This window comes from Athene noctua, chromosome 4, assembly GCF_965140245.1.
Source record: "Athene noctua chromosome 4, bAthNoc1.hap1.1, whole genome shotgun sequence".
NCBI lineage: Eukaryota > Metazoa > Chordata > Aves > Strigiformes > Strigidae > Athene > Athene noctua.
In genome coordinates this window covers 57,582,197-57,604,823 of record NC_134040.1, presented here as the reverse complement: position 1 = coordinate 57,604,823, position 22,627 = coordinate 57,582,197, and the positions used below count along the sequence as shown (strand labels likewise).

At 37.9% G+C, this 22,627-nt stretch overlaps 1 protein-coding gene across 1 annotated transcript in view; it reads right to left on the bottom strand.

Annotated features, from left to right (window-relative positions):
• The window catches only part of COL25A1 (collagen type XXV alpha 1 chain), a 315,502-nt gene continuing 292,875 nt past the window's right edge, over positions 1–22,627 (bottom strand). Inside the window, exons 31-38 of the mRNA XM_074903974.1 lie at positions 20,684–20,764; positions 18,774–18,809; positions 17,829–17,882; positions 12,031–12,084; positions 9,968–10,021; positions 3,703–3,780; positions 1,378–1,416; positions 1–36 (exon numbers count right to left, since the gene is read on the bottom strand). Of these exons, the coding sequence (XP_074760075.1) occupies positions 1–36; positions 1,378–1,416; positions 3,703–3,780; positions 9,968–10,021; positions 12,031–12,084; positions 17,829–17,882; positions 18,774–18,809; positions 20,684–20,764 (432 nt within the window). The remainder of the gene's footprint in view (positions 37–1,377; positions 1,417–3,702; positions 3,781–9,967; positions 10,022–12,030; positions 12,085–17,828; positions 17,883–18,773; positions 18,810–20,683; positions 20,765–22,627) is intronic.

Below are 22,627 nucleotides of genomic sequence, written 5' to 3'. Positions count from 1 at the left end.
TTATCTCTTTTTAGCAATAAGCCACGGTGTGACTCCCTTGAGATGACAAAAGGAAACAATTCAGAAGCTGGAATCAAAGGTCACTGTGAGCAGCCATTTAGCACATGACGTGATCACACAACAAGCAGGTTTGGCACACAAACTCATGCTTTTAGTCCGTACAAGCAGATATGGTGGCATGAATCAGTGAAGTGTTTAAGATGGACATGGAAGCCAAGTCAGTAAACTCCAACAGCAGCTGGTACAGTACATTTCATAGCATTTTGCTCTTATTTGGTCACAATTTTTTGTAAACTAGTTCATGGCACTCATTGTCCATGCAGGTCCGCAAGCCAAAATGTAAGAATTTACAGAAATAATCAGATTTCTATTATTGATCACTGTATCAAGATCATTCTCTCTCTCATTAGAGAGAGAATCTTTGCAGGTTTACCCTGCAGTTATATATCATCTAACTGCAGATGTAAGTGAAAAAAAGATGTACACGTGGTCTATTGCAAACAAGTAGAAGCAGCTACATGTAAACATATCTCAGACTTGTAAAATTGAATTTTCAGTTTTCAACTATAAATACAAAAAGTGGAGCACTATATACACAACTTCATGCTTGTAAGGTTAGATTCATCACTGCAGAGACAAAAAGAGATACAGATTAATCAAATTAGTAAACCAATTTCATATTTCTATTCCAAATTCATAGAAAAGGCAGAGTTGCAGATACGGATATTTATTTCCTCAGCACAAGCTATTATTCAGAGATAAATGCACCCAGGATTTCACTTATGCTTTATGTTTTCTAATGTATTATACACCAGTATCCCTCCATCTACATTATTCTGAATGCTGTTTTTAAATCTAGCAGTGTCTAGGTTAAATCTTTACTAAAATAATGTTGCCAGTTAATATCAGCAGACAACATAACAACCAGGAGAATATACAGAATAATAGAAATGCAGGCAAAGAGAAGGGCAGGATGCACTGTTCTTCTGGGTATCCCAGAAAAATAATAATAGATCAATAGAAATACTTGATAAAAATGCCATATCCATGAATTTTTATAAAGAATGGGAAGCAGTGATCAAGTGAAGAAATCAAAGGATGTGTGATTCTTCATATGAAAGAGAAAAGTCTTGGACTTTCCAGAAATCCAGCGTCAACTGTTTCTACAATACTGCCTCAATAAGTTATTACTTGTACATGTATTACAACCCCATCACACTGACTACTGTCATGGTGAGGTCTTATTTTGCATTGTTGCATACATCTGTCTAAGAGGCTCTGAAGTATATTCTGAAACTGTTCAATATCACTGTGACAGGCTTTTCTGTGTGCCAAGCAAGTCCTGCCCCTGAAAAGAAAAAGCTCTGCCCATCCTACCTTTTGCCAACAGCCAGGCATTGGTAATCCATCAGGACCCTGTTTCAAGGGGAGGGGGAAAAAAAACAAGCAAAAAAGCACAGTTAGATTTGATAGGATAGATTATTACATCCACATCTGTCAGAACAGTTGAAGCAGCTCTGGCTTTTTATCTACTAAATAGCTACCAGTTCCTAACATTTCCTCTCTTGTTCTCAAGGTGAAAGAAATGCCAAAGAAGAGAAGGTTTACACTGTAAATACATATGTGCGCCTCTCTGCCTTAAAGATTTTTTTTTTCATAAATCAAACAGCTTCATCAGTTTCTCATTGCTGTTAGAGCTCAGGCTGCATATTATTTTAAATATAATCTGTTATTCACAACAATTTGTAGCTGAATGTACAAGATCAATGAGCAAAAAATATATTATCAGTTTTATCTGGAGGGTATTGTGTTTTATGGGTCCCTAGTATAAAGTTAACCCAATGATAAGATAGCAAGTCTCAGATTTGAGTAGTATCTTTTCTGTTCACTTTCATTCTTAGCTTCTGAATGAAGCAACAAAATCTTAAGGCCTGAACATACCTCAAGTGACACAGTGGAAGAAAACATCAGTGCTGGGAGGAGGGCAGTACAGTGGCACTGATTATTTCATTGCTTGGATAATATGCCCACTTAATTTCTTCTTATGTTAATGAGAGTCACTCCATTTCTTTTCTGTCACCACCCTACTTTCACATATCTCCATGTGTCCAGCAAGATCAAAGCCAACTTTTGACCACAGTCAAACTGGTTTTCATGGAACTAATTTCAATTTACATGGCTATACAGGACTTATCCAAAGAGTTATATGCTCAGAATTAAGGGGCACTAAATTATACATGAGCAGAAAATAAATCAGGCCCTGACATTTTTTAGAATATAGAACAATACTTGTTATATGTGAATTTACATGTGAAGACAGTGGTTAATGAGAATATTTGAATGTGTTTGCATGTAATCTGATAGGAATGGCTTGCTGCCTAAAGCAAGAAGTAGTGCTGTTTGCTTAGCAGCTTATTCTATGAACAGAACATTTTTCATCTATCAATGATTGTTAGTGAATCTCCAGATATAAATGATAATACAGAGAAACATTTTTAAATTACAAAAGCATGCTTGATTATCCCCAACAAAATATGAGATATGGTTACCATTAATTGGAAGCAAACAAAATGGACTGTGGAATAATCTTAATGGACTATGTATTTAAGATTAAAATCTATCAATTTCAAATTAGAAGTTCTATAGTTGAAATAAAATCTACTTAACATTCATCTTAGAGAACCGTGCTTAAGCACCAAACAATATCAGAACATGCAGATCAAATTTTACTGTGAACAAATAAAAAGAAAATCTTCCTTGTATCTTTAAATGTGTATGTACTGTTCTTTTTTAAAATGGAAAAGAATTTAAACTTACTTTGCCATTAAATAAAAATCACTGTTGCCAGATTGGTACAAGGGAGAGGGTCAACAAGTAGCATTTTAGTATAGGTGGGAACTTGAATTCATGCTAACATAGGGTGGGGAGTGTTGTGTGTATTCCAGGAAGGTAAGTTCCAAGGGTAAGACCATTAAATTGAAGACATTAAATAACAAAGACAGTGAGGGTTTGGGCTGCAGACCGTTATCTTCTTACAAACGTCAGGTAAGCTTTTCATTTCCAGATCTGTTTGAATAGTATTTGATGAACAGGACAGACAATAAAATTATTACTTGTGTAAGGTCTGGGAGATCAGACTCCAGCTTGCCTTACTGGAAACCTATGATTTGATTTTTAGAAATAATATTTACATTATACATGACTCTTTTTGGCCAAATCCTGAAAACGTGCATCTAAGACTACATGGATGTGAAAGGAAGTCCAGGGTGCAGAGTAGCTCTGGGACAGGCTAGGGTGAAAAACTGAGCCAGTGCAGACAGAAGTCATCAGACTTGATTAGAAGTGGACATTGGGCTACATTTCTACAAAGACCTGCGTTCAGGGTGAGTAAGGCAATAGGTATTTCGTGAGGAAAATCACAAACCAACGATTCTTAGGGAAAATGTAGGAAGGACACAAACTTATAAATTGCCATGTGATGTGGGAGCAAACTGCTGAGAGTTAGGTTTGAGGTGTCAACAAAAACGTGTGTTCTCTCATTGCAGTTATGATCACTTAAGCAGTTGGTTTGTTCATGCACATGCATGTGTTACATGAATAATGTAAAGTCAGCTCAGAAAAACATTACTTTACATTAAGAATGTGTCTGACTACAAACAAAGGAACTGCATGCAGGGTTGGTAGGAAAGAGAAATACTGTACCAATTGGCAAGGGGCATCCAGCCCATCCAGGCCAGGCTGGCCTGGCTCCCCTTTTTCCCCCTTAATTCCACGGAATCCCTGTTTGTAAAGATTAACTTGCAATGTTACTGTCAAGGAAATGCCTTCAGTATTGACTTAGCTGGAGTGAATAAACAACAATAGAGAGGCAAGAGGAGCAAGCTGAGCACCGTGGTGTGATTTCAACTTGTGAGGCACTGACTCTGGCACATCCCAGATTTGGTTCCTTTCCAACATGTTTGGCAGAAAATAATGAAAAAAACCCACCAACAAACCCCACAAATTTAGGCTGAGGTATTAAGTCTGGTGCTTTAAATCAACTTAGAAGGTTGACAAAGTCTCCTCCAGTATTTGCCAGAACTTCAGATGCAGATTAAGGCTGCATTAAGAAAGGGTAACAGGTGGCAGTAGCTGGTGCTTGTTCCTCTCCCCCCATTTCTTATTCCATCAGTCTACAGCAGGATGATCAAATCTCTAATACACAAGTAAGACGTACCAATGGGCAAGGTGCATCTAATCCAGGAGCACCCTGTTCTCCTTTCTCCCCTTTAGGCCCCTTTTTGCCTTTCTTTCCCTTTTCCCCCTGTGAATACAATGGTTTGGATAAAACAAGTTTCATTCTTTTGGAAAAAATTAAAGAAAGATTGGTTTAAAAGTTTGGGTTTTTCTTTTTAAGCCAATGGAGAGCTGAAAGGACACTTACCACTGTGTTCTGGTTTGGATGGTGCATTATGTGGAAAAATAAATTATATGATCACAAGCAAGAACTGGAATCAGTCGGTATTAGTTTGTGTTGGTATTTCATATCAGTATTATGAATATTTTGAATCCTAAAACAGGGCTTGAAATCATCGATTTCTTGAGACAGAGGCAAATCTGCAGATCCCTCCAGTCCACAGTCCAAAATAAGAGATCTCCTATTTGTTCTAAGTGATAGTACTGAAATACACAAACAGATTAGGCTGAATTTGTCAGCTTCCCTAGAAGATTTGTCACTAGTGCAAAATCAGAGTACATCAGAATAGTCTCTCTAAAAAAGACCTGTGGCATGGATGTTTCCCAGGGATGGCTGGTCTCTGGCTAAGTTCTATCAACTTCCACGGTGTCACGTCAAGGGTGAAACTGGCCTGGAGCTTCCTTTGCTGAACTGACCATTTGCAGTGTGGTAAGAGTTTGGGACAAATCTTGTTCTCAGTGGTGTCCAGAGAAACCCACAGACAACACTGAAGGTGCACTCCTGCCACTCCAAATACAACATGACCATTTCAAACCCTGTTAAAGAAATCAAAACATTTGAACTGCTTGATGGAGAGGTGCTATGACACTTTCAGTGATTTCATAATGTCTTGTATCATAAAGTAATCAGAAGTGATAATTATTTATTTAAATATTACAACATTTAAATGTTCTCTCTACTGCAGGCAACATTTAATCTACTGAAATTCAGTCCTTTGATTTCACACTGAGTTTTCTTTTTAAATGTAAAACTTCCAATGCTTTAATTACTTATGGAAGCGAGATGACTCCCCTCAACAAAGTTACCTGCAAAGATGACCTCACCTTCAAGCAGTATAAGATGTTTAGAGAGTTCATTTTATAATTGATTTCACACCAGTTGATCACAATGGTAAATGAGTTTCAGGTTTGCTCTCAATTTCACAAAAATCAAAAAAGGTTCTGTTAAAAAAAAGGAAACAAATTGGACTAGGATTGTAAAAAATGGGATAGGAAAGATGAGTAAATCAGGAATATCACAAAGAAATGGGAAAAATAGTCATAGGAAAATTAGTATGACATTGGAGAACCAGCAAGCGAGGTTGTGGCTATTGGGAGGATTTAATTCGTGAGGAAAAGGGTAAAAAAGACAGAGGAATTGTAAGGAATGAAGGTAAAAGGAGAAGGAAGGAATGCCCCTTTGGAAAGACAGACGAATTTTGATGAAGCATAGTAAACAGACATTTAACTAGTTCCACACCAGTACAGGAAGACTTAATCCATTACCACGAGAGAAAAACCATTTTTAGAGAATCAAAAATTAATTAGCAATATCATATTTTAAAAAGGAAGGAAAGCACATTATTCATTTAATAGCATACTTGACACATTCTAATAAAAAAAATATTTTCCATGAACAAAACATATTGCATTCATGACACGAAAGGAGGAAAGTTTCTTGTCTATCATTCTGTGTGCCAAAAAGTCACAGGATAATATTTAGGAAAACAGCAATCTAAACATTACTGTTCTTCACCAAATGAAAAGATTGTGATGTAAAAAATCCCAAGTCAGGAACTGTAAATTGGATAAGTTTTCATCTTAAACCTATACACATGACAGCACAGCACAGAAGCTTAACAGTTTCAGGATCAAATCTCATGTTATTTGTGCTCAATGTACCATCAACAGATTTGCTGTGAGTGTTATGCAAACACAGAGCACGGACATACTTCAAAAGTTATTCTGAAAATGGACAGTACATTTTGGTTTATGACTGGTTTGTATCTTTAGGACTTGTATTTCTTTCACTTGTTGTCTTACAAGTCAGCAGGTAACTATTTAAACTTCCAGTTTTGCAGGGCAAACCTATGATCTTATTCAAACCAGTGCTACAGTCATATGTGTAGAGAATGGCCTGGATTTCCTGTGTCCTTTACTACTTTTTCCATGGACTCAGTTCTTGTCTCTCAGTCTTCAGCTCCTGACCCTGAACTATAGAGAACCACAGAAGGTATGGAGAATCTATATCTGATGATGATTTAAAAAAATTAATTCCTGCCCTTCCTCGGCGCCTAGAGAAATACAAATTTGTGGCACTGCTGTAACATCGTTATGGTTAGAACAATCTCCAATGCTCACGTGCACAGATTTTCATCCATACAGAGTGTAGGAGAAAAAGGATGATGACTTTCCAGCTGCTGTTGTGATACATCATACTGCTTTGTCAATATTTATAACAAGAGACAAAAGTGCACATTTGGGATGAGGACCCCCTTATCTCCTCCTCCCCACAACACAATCTCTACCTTTTGTTAAAGGTTATTCCTTTTTAAAAGGATTTTTTTTTTCTATTCATACAACTTGAAAATTCAAAATCAATTGTACAAACCTTTTTCATGCTAAGTGCTCCTGGACTATAATTTTATATCAGTAATTACAGCTAGAACACTTTTAAAAATGATTTTTACAGCCAAGTTAAGCAGACATAATGCAAACACTGACTTGCTTTCACTGTAGCAGAACTACTGACAGGCTAAAAGAAAAATCATCGGTCTGGGACTCATCTCAAACTGAAGAAGTAAAGATTTATTCCCTGCCGATCATAGCAGGTCTATGAAAAAACAAAGTGTCACTGGTTCTCAATAGAATGTTAGTAATATATATTTTTGCAGTGCAATTTGAATTAAGTTTCTTAACTAGCAACTTGCTAATCTCAGCTTGTGTGATGTCAGCCAATATTATAAGGAATATTTAAATACCAAGAAATCATGAGCTGGACCCTCAACTTGTAAACTGGTTTACCTCTATTGAAATGGGTGCTGTTACACCAGTTTGGTCATAGTTAGAAATTGACATAATGGAAAACATCAGAACTGAGAAAATTTGTTATAATGAAAGATTCTATTAATTGCATTATGTTGTGTTTTTTGAGAGTGAGCCTTCCATTTGGAAAAGGAACTATTGATGCAGCTAAGGTGGTTTTGGTGAAACCAGTTTACTTGTGAGATACAACTATTTCCTCATTTCTGGAAAAAAGTGTGTCAAAACTGTGCAACAGAAGTCTATTTCACAGAGGTCTCAGCTGTATCTTCCCTGAGGAGGACTTTGCTTTGCCATCTAATTTTTTTTTTTTTTAACATTCTGAGAATTTTTAAGACAGAAATTTCATCTCAATTTTCATTCTAACTTCCTGGAAATGCTCTTAATCTGAAAGCCCATAAAATAACATGGTTTCTGACATATCTGCCAGACTTGCTAAGTACTTTATCCCATGCATTCTCCTCAAGAAACAAGTTTTGCCTTTTCCTGGATTTTTAGGGTGATGGAGGAGTAGACTTCCTAGGAGATGTGTCCTGCAGCCCAAGAGAACAAGGCTACATGGGCAGCCTCAATCATAACTGAGCTCAAAAAAAGGCCCAACCATGCTTCGTGGCCACATACAATTTCCACATGCAATTCCTTCGTCCTCTTGCAACTGGAGGTCCTGTGTTTGAGCTATTTAGTCAGTCTCTTGGAATAATGAACTAATACCCCAAAATAGCATGCTATACTCTAGTACATTAAAATATTTTTACATCCTGAGTGCAAGAATCTCAGCTGTTCCATTTTCACATTATATCACAGTATATAAGCCAACTGTTTTACCAGCCTTTCAGCTTTTCTTCCAGAGATCTTCTGGGGCTCTGATGGCTGTATTTTGTCTGTGTATCTCTAGCCGTACCTGGAAACACAGACTCAGAAGGTCTGGTTGGAAGGGACTTCTGACGGTTGCCTAGTCTAACCTCCCACTCTGAGCAGGACAATTCCTGACGCCAGGTCAGGTCAGACCAGACCAGGTCCTGCAGTCCTCCAGGGGCAGTGGTTCAGCCACCTCTCTTAGAAAACTGTCCCAGTGCCGTGCTGCTCTCCCAGTGAACAAGGTTTTCCTAATAACCCCTCTGAACCTCCCAGGAGCAGCTTGTGGTCCTGTGTTTTCCTGTTTGCCATGACCCAGAAGAGTTTTGCTCCAACATCTGAATCTCCCCTTCAAGTAGTTAGGCCTCCTATTTGTCAGACTAAGCCAGTCCACCTCCTTCAATCCCTTCTATCAGTTGCATGTGCCCCAGGCCTCTGTCAGCTTAATAGCCACACCTTCCTCTCCAACTTCTCAAGTTTTTCTTGAACTGGGAGGCTCAAAATACCATCTGCAGTATTCAAGCAACTTCACTGGGATTTATTAGAGAGGGGCAATAACTTATTTTAATCTTGTGGACACAACCCTTCTAATGTATCCCAGTATAAGAATATACCATTAAGCGCATTTGATTTGGCACCTACTGTAACTCCCCCTTAGCACAGGTTGGACATTTTGCCAGTCATCTATCAGAGCTGATAGTTACAAGTTACACCTTTCTACTGATAACTGCTCTCAATAAGAAAAGCTGTTTGCTTGTGTCAGACAGACCTGTAGTCTATGACAGCATGAAAGCTCACCATTCATTGTGATTACTCTGCCAGGTCAGACACTGCCTTTATAGTATTCATAAAGCACCTGCTTAAGCAACAGTTGTTCTGCAAAATCAATACCTTATCAGTGGTCTCTGAGCTCAAAATAAGCAATATAACAAGAGACAGAGGGAAGTATACATTTCATAGTACCCTTATCAATATGTTCTTGGGAAGTGTTTTGCCTGACAGTATTAAGAAAAGGTGAAAACAGCCATGGTGACTTTTTAGCCCCGCTTCTTGTTTAAGATATCATGATGGGAAGTGGACCTAGTATAACTCTGCACATGTCAGCTAGGCAAAAATAGGTGTTTGAACTAGAAAAAAAAACTTGCTGTGTGTATGGGCTTTTATATTAAGTGGCTTCGTGTGAGGGCTAATTCAGCAGTTTTAGTAACCGGGCTCTGTGTCACTAAGAAGAAATGGGGGAGATTTGCTGATGAGGTTTCTCTGCATCCATTTAGTCCTGAATTGCTTTTTACTAAACATACTTCCAAGTCACTGTGTCTGGACAGTGAAAGTCAAGTTAGGCTGTTGCTGTTAACTTCACCGTCTAGTTGGTTTACCAGAGCAGTAGAGTGTATGATTTAATTTCCAACCACAACTTAATTGTAAACAAGACATTAGCAAAAAAAAAAAAAAAAAAAAATTAAACAGTTTCTGTCCTTACTCATTTGGTATGGAACAGGTAGTGTTATACTGCAAGTAATTCCAAGGAACAGAGCTGGGGTCTTCAGTATAAAATTACTACCACAATGACACATTTCAGTGATGTCTGCATTAAAATTTCAGGCTGACATGGATTTTCAACAAGCATAGGATGGACTGGAGAAAATGAGCATACAAACAAGCTGTGCTCTGGGGCATGGTGATATTACTAGTTCTGTGCATAATTTTTCATTATTTTGCTTAGCATGTATCTATGACCTGCCTTTTGGCACACAGTAAAAACAAAGATAAGTTTTAATGGAACAACTTATAGCAAAAAGACAGCAGAACTGACTAGGCTGAGGAATCAAACAACAGTTAATAACACTGTGGTCACCTTTTCTCCCTTTTCTCCTATATCACCCTTTTCTCCTCGAGGACCAGGGAAACCCTATGAAAACAAAATGGACAAAGATAGGTCGACTTTTATTCACATGCAGGTTAAGCTTTCAAATACCCTTGGAAAACATAAAAAAAGATGATTTCACTACATGCTTTGTATGTATATGTGAGTTATGTGTGTACACATGCATGCACACAAGAGCATGTGAGACAAATCAGTCACGGTGTTCGGCAAGAGTCATTCTGCCACCAGTGGAAAGAAATCATATCACTCAAAATGGCAACAGTCCATGCTATGTAGCATATGTACATTCTAGGAAAGTCTCCTCCAAGTTAGGTATTTCAGTGTAGGACTAGAGGAAAAAGCTTTCAGTAAGTCCTTTTAGCATGCCAGAGAAAGACCGTCTGTTTTGAAAGGTATCCCTTACAGGTTATGGAATTGTTCTCTTTAATTGGGATAAATTTATTTAACTCCTTGTTCTTCTGTGACTGAGTCACAAGTCTGAATATTTTCTTATCAAGTGCAGTTTTTCAGCCTATTGACTTCCAAAGGCCCAACTACTTGTATTCCTAAGCACTATATCTGGTGGGGTCTGTCAGTAAGGACTGTATACCGCATAATCTTTGTCCTTGTTACGACAGAGAAAGAGCAAATGCAGCATTTAGCACAGTCTCTGTATGTACTGCATGCACACTAAATGGAAACAAAGGTGTTACACTCAGCAAGCTATTTCTTGAAAGACGCTTACCTACCATTAAGACAGTATTAGTCATACACATTACTTACATCAAGGCCAGGCTCGCCATCCTTGCCCTGCCAAAGAACGATATAAGCTACATTAGCATCCCTAAGCTGTGATACTAACAGCTGCCCTGATACCCGACTTCTGCACTCCCTCTACACAGTAGTACCCCATGTTGCTAAGGCTGTAACACACAGCATTGCCGTTAGTGAAGGATGTTTCTGTCAGTGTTTAACATTGCCAGGAACTGATAACTTGACTGTAAAATTTTGCTTGGCTGTAAAATTTTGTTTGTACGCAGATTCCAGGAGCAAGCTGAAAATACAGAAAGCCTATCATTTTTCTTTTTTTAGTACACAGGAAGAGGAAACAGAAATTGTTTTTTTTATTCAACTCACAAAACTGACCCTCATATAAACATGCAGTGCAAGTTAATTTAACACTCCATGGAGCCTGAAAACTGTCTCTAGTCGTTGACTCCTGATCCAATTAAATGGATCTAATTAAACCACAAGTCTGTATTCCAGCTTAAATTAATTAATCAAACCGATTAGTCTGGAGAGGGTATAGAAACACTGCAGGTCCCTTGTAAAGGCTGGTTGTGCCTAGCCAGGCACATATACATGGCTTTTCTTGCATCAAGGTACAGAGCAGACATGTGTATATGTACACACCCGACCCAAACATCAGCAAAGTAAAGAGAGTAAGTCAACTGATTTTATTGGGGCTATCCACATTAGGGCAAAGGAAGTTCTCACTCATATTTTAGAAACAGATAATATCATTTAAATAGTTGATTTAAAGCATACCATCTCCACCTATGAATGATCAATAATTAAATTCTCAGATTGCTTCTGAGCACATGGCACAGAAATGAAAACAAAACTGATCTCTGAAGTGTCAAACAAAACAAAAATATAATGGCAAAGTAGCCTTGCAGCATGGAAATCCAAGCACCTTATTGACATTAAGAAAATCACAGCTTTCCACAGTTAATCCTGAACTCCTGCCTCTCTCACATGATCCCCAGACAGCTGATGGCCACTGGCTGCAGAAACACGAGCACTTGCATTCCAGATTTCCCCCATCTTGCTGGTTCATGTCAGGTCTGTTTCGTTACTTTTGTATGACGACATGCATGGGAAGGAATCTAAGTCTGCGATACAGACCAGTGACCTTGCACTGTCAGGGATTGTTATCTATCTTTGCCTTTTCCAAATAACTGCACTGCTAGGTGAAAAGCAGTCATGAAGCACACAAAGTTTAATCAAGGAGTGATGAAAAGCACAATGTGTACAAACTATGTGCAACTTACAGGCAAGCCGTATGGTCCTCTGGGTCCAGGGTCACCTACAGTTCCCTTTTCACCCTAAGAAAAGATTACAGAACAAGCAAACAAAACATCGTCTGTCTTAGAAATGATCTTTGCCAAGTGCTTTAGGTTAAAGTTTATGCATTTTTAAACCTTTTGAGGGAAAAATATCCAAGGTCATTTATTTTTATTAAATAATTAAAGGGGCAAAAAGAAGTGTATTACTTTCTAGGCAAAATGTCTTTTCAGGCATATGACATTAGATTTGTTTTTAAATCCATTAGAGAAAATATTTGTCAAACTGAACTTGCACTGATTTCAATTTTAAGCTTGTAACAGCTGTAACATAGCACTCAGTAAAAATCCAGAGTTGTAATGAAAAGTGAGGATATACATCATCAAGCTGCAGCGTAGCACCTGAGATATGACACAATGACAAAAAAAGCTTGTATTTAATCAGGCAATGCTATTAACAGTGACATTATGAAGATTATCCCATGCACTGTACTGTGTTGCTAACCGCTCTATTGGATTCTAGAGTAGTGAAGTAAATACCCTGTTTTATTAAATCAAAAGTGTGTTAATGTATAAGACAAACAAGTATAGAGATTTACTCCAGAAGTTTGATCTCATTCTGCACTAAAATCCATGGGAAAAGTACCAGTTTCCAGAGGGATGCTACCAAAATAATTTTGCAAACTTAATATAGAGAAAACTTTTCCAAATGAAATGAAATTTCAAGGCGACAGATTTCAGGCTGACAGTAGTAATCATCTTTGCTCTCCAATTGGTCTTCATCAAGATTGATACTGAGTTAAAACCTCCTGGGTTGGCCAACATGAGCCCATGTAACCAGGAGCACAGTTCTCTGTGAGCCTGTTATGGAGGCAGGGATGGTAAGTAGGTGTGGGCAGCACTCTTGTTTCAGACTCCAGTGCTCTTCAGAATAAAACCCAGAAGAAAAGCCATACTCTCTCGAGAGGACTAAACAAATATTTGATGAGATTAAAAAAGTCCTGGCCACCTTCAGTTTTCAAAGCTCCTACTCTGGATTTGTTATGTAGGGTTATTTGGATCCCTTCTTAACCTCTTCTTCTTAACATAACATGGCTTCATGCAAGGCTCCTGGCATACTGGTGTTGTGTTTCATCCTAGCAATTGCTGCACTTAAGCTCTTGAGAGAATTCTGTGAACAAAATCCTCTAAAAATATGGGTTATTTACTACTCATTAGTAACGCACTAAAAGCAGAAGACAGAGATGTAGATACGTGTCTAACTAATAGTGGTGACCATCGGCACAGCCAAGTCCTTCAGCACAGCTCTGAAAACGGGCTGCTAAGTCTCAATTTTATTGACTGGATGTGATGGTTTGACCTTGGCTAAATGCCAGGTACCCACCAAGTCGCTCTATGTTTTCTATGTTTCTCTTGTTTTCTCAACAGGGCAAAGAGGGGAAAGAAAAAAAGATAGACCAACCCTTGTGGGTAAAACAAAAGCAGTTTTAATATAAGCAAAGCAAAGCAAAGGTCCGTGTGTGTAAGAAAAAAAAAAAAAAAACAGATTTATTCTCTATTTCCCATGGACAGACGATGTCAGGCCTTCTCAGGGAGCAGGGCTCTGATACGCAGAGTGGTTGCCTCGGAGGACCAAGGGTGACCCCACCCCCTTCCTCCTTTCTCCCAGCTTTATATTGAGCAGACGTCATATGGTCTGGAATATCCCTTTGGTCAGTTGGGGTCAGCTGTCCTGGCTGTGTCCCCTCCCAAGATCTTGCCCACCCTGTCCCACTGCGGGGGGAATGTCAGAAAGAGCCTTGGTGCTGTGTAAGCACTGCTCAGCAGCAGCCACAACACCAGGGTGCTATCAACACCCTGCCAGCTCCCAGCATAAACCACAGCACCAGGAGGGCTGCTATAGGGGAAAACCAGTTCCAGCTCAGCCAGACCCAGTACACTGGATAATATAAAAAAGCAGATACCAGAATAAACTGAGTCTGAATCTGTTGTTGAATAATCACAGCAGTGAGGAGTTTGTCAGAGTAACTGACATTTGATCTATTTTAGACACTTCGTGTTTCACATAGATGGATACTGTCTATACTCACTTTAGTCTGGAGGCAATTAGAAGTGTAATGTCTTTCTGGATTCTGTTAATCTTTCTGGATTCTGTTAATCTCCAGCCACTTCTGAGCAGCATTTAGGCTGAAAGCCCATGCAGGACAAAAGGAGGCATTGGGAAGTAACAGCTGATTTTCAAAACAGTAAATCTTGCAGCTTTAAAACTTTCTGCTGAGAAGAAACTGATGTGCTGACTTATGTATATACAGCTACAAAAGTGTTTGATCAATACTTGAAATATGTCAAGACTAGTTAAGTAGCTTTTAAAAAAATCTTCAACAGCAAAGATGACTGTACAAAGTCCTCTCAAGATAGGCCTATAACGTTGCTAAACATATGGTAGACAGAAAGATACCAAATGTATCAGTCTAGGAAATAGTCTCATCTGTTATGTAAGAATATATTTAGAGAAATATATCTTATAATTTTTGCCTCCAATATCAAATGAGTATGGAGTATCAGATGAGGTCTTAAATGTTTATGGATTATATAAGATTGATCGACTGCCATGGGAATACTGCCCTCAGCCATCGTGATAAAACATTTCCTTCAGGGAAACAGACATTCACAAACTTCAAGAAAGTTTTTAATATATTCTTGTAAGACAATTCATCAGTGACCAAAGAACAGAAACCCTAGCCTTTGTTTTTGCCTCCTATTTCACTTCAATCTCCTGAGTCATGGCTGAATATGGACTACAATTTACATGAATAAAGCTGCATAATTGGTGTCTCCATTAAGAATAATATGGAGATTTCGTAACACTGTCATGGTGACGACCATTTTAACCAAATTAAAGAGAATACACTTTCCCTCCCAGTACTACTACACATGTAGTACTACTACATATGCAGGCTACATATCTGAGAGCCAAAACCAAGTTCAATACCAGGTCTTTGCCATCAAGGCAAGAGCTATGGGAAATCAGCATTTTGTTAACATTGTCTTTCAGCTTCTTCTGGATGGACAGTAAGTTAGATAAACATTAGGCTTATCATTACCCTTCAGGTTTACATGTCCCCTTTCAATGAGTAGCAGTTTAAAATGTTTATCTGTTAATCAGTGCTCTCTATTTTCTCTCAAGAGAATGTGAGATTAATAGGTACAGAGCCAGATTCAGAGGTCTATTATGATCAACTCCTCCATTTAATGAAGATGGTCTCAGAAAAGCTCTCTAAGCATCTAGAAAAATAGTATTTTCAATAGCTGAAGAATTTATTAAAAACTGTAAGACACCAGCCTAATAAATTACATTAATTCACACTATTAATTAGCATTTCTGGTAATTTCTTCAAAAGAAAATGCATAAAAACTCAGTACTGGAATGTTCATCTGCATTATACCTTCAGGAAGTGTTAAATCCTGTGTTAGCTTTTAATAATCAATGTACAGTTTAAAGTTTAGAGAGAAAATTACATGGTTAAGCTCACACGGTGAGATAATAGCACATTTGTTCTAAAATTCCTAGTTTCCTGTTTTCTAATGACATGCACTATTTTCCTAGTCTACTTTTTCACCATCTGAATAAGCTTTGTATGACGACTGCCTGATGTTTTCTATTTTAATTAAATAGCTAAAATGGAAACAAACCAACCAACCCTAATTTGCACAACAGTCTGTTCTACCTAAGAAGAGTGCAGCCTATGCAGTGCCGAATCCATGATTTCTATAGAAGAAATTAGTCTTCAGTTTGATTATACCTGCTTTCCTTAACTTTTAAGAAGACATAAATATATCGTGACCAGCATTTTACATATATTGTCTCAAAGTGAGACTGTCTTTTCAAATTTTAAATAATGTGGATTTAAGAACATGGTTATATTTCACATTAGGAAGCCCTAATGTCCTTCTAGGTTAATATTGGCCCAAGGGTTTCCTTATCTGTGTGAACAAAATGTGATCCTGTCCAGTGATAATGAGCAGTGGCACTATGCGCACCATTTTTAATTAAAAAGTCTGAAATCTGAAGGCAAAAATGTTTTCCTCCTGTTTTCACATAAAGGGAGTTCAACAGTTGCAAACTGCATTAAAGACACATGATTTGCTATTTAGATAATGAGCCATATATCAACGCCAGGCACCTGTTAGACAACTATACTACAAACAACTTCTCCTAAACAGTACTGAATAATTAAATGAACAATTACAGCAATAAGCTTGCTAGCTGATTGCTTGGAAAAAAACCCCAAACAACTTATCATCTTTCTTGTGAACTTCCTCTCATTCATTTAGCTACACAGAAAATGGTGGGTGTGGAGGAATTTCTTGCACACCCTAGTTTCTATATTTTTGCAAATCTGTCCCTCTGTCCTCATGTAATTATTGAACTGATTTACACTGCAGCAGCTCCTATCCCCTTTGTAACTACTACTTGTCAACAGTCACGGTAGGGCTGATTCTAGATGCAGCTGTATGACCTATTATGACCTTGGACACTTTCTTAAGAAAAAACAATTATAGTTATCTTCCATAGATTAGCTGAATAGTTTATATTATAGCACAGTGTTTTTGAAAGAAATTTCAACCAGTAAGTAGTACATATGCGTATCCTCCAAGATAAAAGTTCATAATGCAAGACTAAAATGTATTTATATATGTTTCTACATGTATATCTCATTTAAATTATCTCCTGAAGTTCAGAATATTATGTTCAACTATCTTGTCACAGAGTTGATAGAAAAAGAAGCTATGTCCTAGGTGAAAGAAAAGACTTGAATCTGATCTCCCTAGGAAAAAAAAGAAACATACTCAAGTCCTTCAGACAGTTAACTAGCCTGAGTGGTAACTACAGTCTACTGTTACTATTTTGGACTATGCTGCATGTCCTGTATTTATTTCTCAACACAGAGCTCTGTAAAAATGAATCATCAAGTCACGCATACTTTTCCAAGATGTACTGCTGTTAAAGTTAACTGGACCTGTGCCATATGGCTGCATCCTTAATACAAGAAGTCTGAAGTCATTTTAGCACAGCTGTTCTGTTAAAATGAAGAATTAAAAGAGACAAAATTCTGGGCTGGCAGCTCCTTGGAGGTTTTAGTTAGTATAAGGTATCATCTTTTGTTTTGTTGCACAAGTTGATGGTTGTATTGTTAAAGATGACAGGCTTACAGTTAAAGATTAAGGTCCCTTTCCTGTTTCTACTGGAGAAAATTTACTGTGAATATTTCCAATTAAATAGGAGGGCTCCTATCTTCTAAGCTTAAAAAAATAAAAAGTTTAAATTGTAGAGAGGTTAGAGACTTTTTTTTTTTCAAATGAATTAAGTGCAAAGAGGTGAGAAATGCATTTTTTTTTTGCCATTGCATACGTATACACGTATCAGATCACACAATTTTCTTTTGTCCCAGTTTGTTCTCTCAATCCATTTACACAAAATGATGAAACCAACCAAAATTATGTTCTGTGTAGCACCATGAACTTGGAAAGTCCTGTAAGTTTCTTACTGATTAGTTATTACAAAATACCAGCTCCTCAGAGTTACTCCTCTGAGTTACAAAATCAACCCTTAAACAGATAAATGTGTGCATAACTAGAACATGTATAGAGTTCTGGGCTGATTCTTAAACAGATGAGATACTGTTAAGCTTAGTAACATCTAGGCACACTATAAGTAGCCATATGACATTTTGCTATTGCAGCAGTCGCTTTTTTAAACAGAAGCACGTGGAACATATACTCACTCTGTCTCCTTTAGGACCTGCAGGGCCATGGGGGCCAACTGGGCCATCTACACCCTACGAAAGGAAACACAGAGGGTGAGAGAGAGATCTTGTTATTACAAGTTTATAGTTTTAATAGCTGTCTTCTGGCCAAGAATTAATATGGAATCAGTATTCACTAGCTGAAAATTCAGACTCAATAGTGATGGGACCTGGCCAAACAAATCCATTTGGCTTTCAAAACTCCACCTATAAGCTCTCCTGTTACGAGGTAACTCATCTTTCTTCTAGTTGGATTTTACTTTATTCATGGAAGTCATCAGATTTATGAAGATTTTAAATTTATTGGAAGAAATTTTGCCAGGAAAAATGAAAGTGTCAAACAGAGACTGGCTTTTTTTAAACATAGATTTTTTTTTTTTAGATTAAAATGTCCACCTGTAAGGTGGACTCACCTGTTACAGTGATCAATGGGAATCTTACAGAAGCCTTCAGACACATAACTCTACTCTTCTTTCACGTTATCCATTTCTTTACCATTATAAAAAGCAAACGATTTAACATTTATATTTAATATGAGAATGCTTGTAGCACAACTCCAGCATGTCTGCATCCATTTCACTGATTCCACATTAGCACTGAACAAGTATGTTCTCCTGTGTAAACTAAATCCCTACCTAACCTTACTCTGGGAAATAAGCACCCTAACCAAAGCGATTGTCCAACCAAAAATCAAAACCAAGCTGCCTTTTTAAGATTCAGAGCTCCTTCTACAAAGAATTATGTTCTCCTTCCCACAGACATTGCCCTAAGACTCTGTTTGAAGCCCCCTCTTAGGTAGCATGGAAAATGCCTGCGGTGTTTGGCCTTCCTTCCTCCGTGCAGTGCGGGAGCGCGGGTGGTGGAGCTGCTGGAAAGCACACGGACTTGGTAACAAAGAGCGACACAGAAAGACAAAGGACTCACCCGGGGTCCTGGCTTTCCGTCTAAGCCAGATGCTCCCTGTGTGGTTAGGTGGAAGCATGGATGATGGGTACAACACGAATGACAAGAACGTGAGATTAGTAAGTGGTGCTGATGAATAAACATAATTCAAACAAACGTACAGTACAAGTTGTGACAGGGTTCTGAAATGGGTATCACATTACTACAGCATGTTAGTTAAAAATTCACATAAAACATCAAGAGCCTGATTCTGTTCTCACATTAGTGTAACACCACTGACCTACCCCTGCCTTCACGCCACAGTATATTAGACCAGAATAATGTGAAGCTATAAGAGTGCTACAAACACCAGATGCCAGGGTGTTTCTTCGCCTTAAGACGCAAATATTTACTTTGTAATTTACTTGAATGCATTCTGATTTGTAACTAATGACAATACCAGATACTATACGACACGAAGAAAAAAATGTATGTTAACTGTGATAGGAAGTATTTAAGTGCAAGAATACTGCATTATGCAGTCAACAAAATCTGGATCCTGACTACAACGGCCTCATTCCTTCCCAAGAGCCCGGGAGACAATCACATTTCCTGTTTTTCCAATATACTCCCAGTTCGGAGCACAGGCAAGGGCTGGAAGTGGGTAGCGCTCGGCACTGCGGGCCACTGCCTTCAGCATCCTTGGGGACGGGGTGACCTCTGGTGGATTTTGTGCGAATAACAGAGCAGCAGCGAAAGAGCTGCTCGACTATCCCACCACCGCTGGCAGCAATGCTGGGGACAGGGATACAGGGAATAATCTGTCTGCCTCCCGCCCCAAAGGCAAAAAACCTAATTAATGGTGAAAATAAGCCATTTTTAGAAAGTCAAAGAATTGGACTTTGCTCCTTAGAATGACGTTTAGGGAAAGCAGTAAGCAGGAGCAAGACAAGTTCTATATAAATTTGAGAAATTAACGGCGTATTTTGCTCTGGGTTAGAAAAAACACTTCCGGCAGAACCAAAACTTTCCTTTTAGCCATTTTCAGAGAGTTGGATCAGACCTCCAAAGCTCCCTCTTTACATAGTTAAAACCACCAAATTGAAAATTATCTTTTCTTAAAATAAGTTAAAATTCTCAGAGAAGCTGACCTTGTCCGGAGGCCCTGCACATAATTCTTGAAAATATTAATCACAGAGGTTTGTGTTCCTTGGTGTCAACTAAGTATTTTTCCTCCATTTTACTATTATCAACGTAATCACATGGAGTAATTCTCACATATATATATAAAAATTAACACTTTTTGTGAGAAAAAAATTAAACTATCTTTTCACAGTGCTTTCAAACACACAAAGTAAGCACAAAAAAATCAAACTGAATTTTAAGAACTGTAACATTTCCACGTGAAAATTTATTTTTAAGCTCCTTCATTTCTTTTCAAAACAAAATTTATGCCAAACACTGAGAAGGGAAATTTTCTAAAGAACAAGGCAAAAGTAACAATCCTCCATCCTCTAATGAATAACAAAAAAAAATATATTCCCTAAATCAATTTTTAACTTTCCTCAGTTAGACCTCTCAATTTTAACTGCAGAAGTGCAAACAGAGGAAGAAAAACTGAAGAGATGGAGAAAAGCAAAGATTCCTTTTCTAATGCAAACACCATAAACACTTAAATAACAGTATGACTAATGTAATGGGGTGATGGCCTCCTTGTGACACTGAACACTTTTCACTGACACATAACAAAAAAACCCTGACAGCACAGGGTGTTACAGGATGTTACTTCGGATGATAGGAAAGATTTGGGGGTAAAACAAAACAAGACTGATGCTCTGCTCTAACTTGGTGTATTCTATATATGCTGTTGAGTAAACCAGAGTTGTTTATCAGGAGTAGAAAGAGAAGTTTGTGATTTGCACTGAGATTGAATAGTTGGGTTTTTTACTTACTGGAAGACCAAGGGGCCCTCTGTCACCCTTTTGACCTGGTTCACCCTTCAATCCTTTAAGACCATTTAACCCTGGTTCACCCTAAACGTAAAAGTATAAATGCCAAATTTTTGGTGCTATAAAGGGTGTTTAAGCTGGGATAGAAGAAGCCAGTCTCAGAAATGTCTGCAAATTCCAGTTTGAAACAAGGACACAAATTCAACCTTCTTAGCTTACTGGCAATTTATATACTAATATAGTACTGGGCAAAAACACTTGGGAGGGTGTCTGCTGGAGATTTAAAATCTGTGTGAAAAGAACTACAGGAAACTTATGAGCTACAGATTCTTTTGAATCTTTTCCTAATGATTATCACTATAGAATAATGGTTTGAATTGAGCATGAATTTCAGGGGTTTTTGGAATTTCCTCAAATCCCATAAACGACCCTATGCAGGTAATTCAAACTGAAAGAAAACTTTTAGCAAAATAAGCTTCAAAACTGCAGGTTTCTACAGTGGGATCTCTTGAAAAGTACATTTTGTAAGGAAGCAATATTTTTTCTTATGGCAAACTGGAATTTGCAGAAAAATCTTACATATAGATACTTTAAACCTTTAAGCATACATAATTAAACAGTAACAAATCAAAAGAAGCAGTATAGGTTATACAATAGCTTCAATGTTCATACAGAGAAGTTTAAACAACATAAGAAATGGCACTTGTCTTGTGATTGTTAAATTATGCATAGGCTATTACATTAAACATCATTAAGAGGATAACGGTGGGTTTGGAGTTGCCAGTAAATCATTCTCGCATCATGAAAAACTACCTCAGCTTGAGAGCTGCCCAGTCAAAAAGAGTACTGACCACATCTGCCTCTTTTGAGAAACAGAAATACATGAGTATTTCATCCAGGCTGCTCCCCATGGCCTGTTCCTAGGTTTCCCTTTGATGTATTACGTTACCTTATATCATACTACTATATTAAAAAAAAAAAAAAAAAAATCTCAATAGAATCTAGTCAGCTGCTTTAAGTAACTCCAGACATCATCTGCCTGCTTTGCACCCCTAAATAGCCATTTCTTTATTCTTTTTCTATTTGACTTGATGTGACTTTCAGAGCAGTAGCACTGAAAAAGCTGAGGTTTTGGAAACAGACCTGAGAAATCTCACAAAAGCCTGAGTCTCAGGCCAAAAGCCTGAGGTAAGGCAGGACTGGTGCTAAGATGCAACAGACTTGACTTCAAAAAATGATTTATGACTCAGGCTTCTTGCACCAAGGTAACACAAACAGTTTCATGAGGAGTCAAACCTGTGATTTTCTGTCTCACACTGTAAAAAACCAAACCCCCCAAAATTAAACAAAAAAAATCTCTTATTTTTTCAGAAAGGTGCATGTGACTAGGGATCCATACTGATTAAAATGATCATACCTGACAACACCACTGGCCCTAATGAATGCTATGCTATAGTATCACACTGAATTTTAGTTTACTGGTGATTACTGAATTAAAGCATAAATTAAAATATTCCAGTTCTGTCAAAACCCCATTCCCTCCTCCTGAGCTGTTTTCATGGGCTTAGAGAACACTACAGTGTATCTTCATGTGCTGTGCTGTGGAAAACGTTCAGATAGTATTGCAGACCCGCCTGATTGGGGATTCCAGGTTGGAAAACAAAGATACACACATGAGTTTGTGATGGGGAACTTGCGTAATGCATGAAGAAACTAGTACATGGCACCTAAGAAGGCGAAAGGCCATTCATACTGGAAGAAGTAGGAGATGCAAGAGAGCATGAATGAAGAAGAATTTATCTGACTTTTTCTTTATTTCCTGAATGTATAACACGCTTCTATGTTCAGAAGTAATTCCAATTGCAAGTGCAAAGTTGAGTAACTTGCCCATAAACAGGAAACTAAATAATTTAGTGCCACATTACAAATATTAAGTAAAAAAATTAT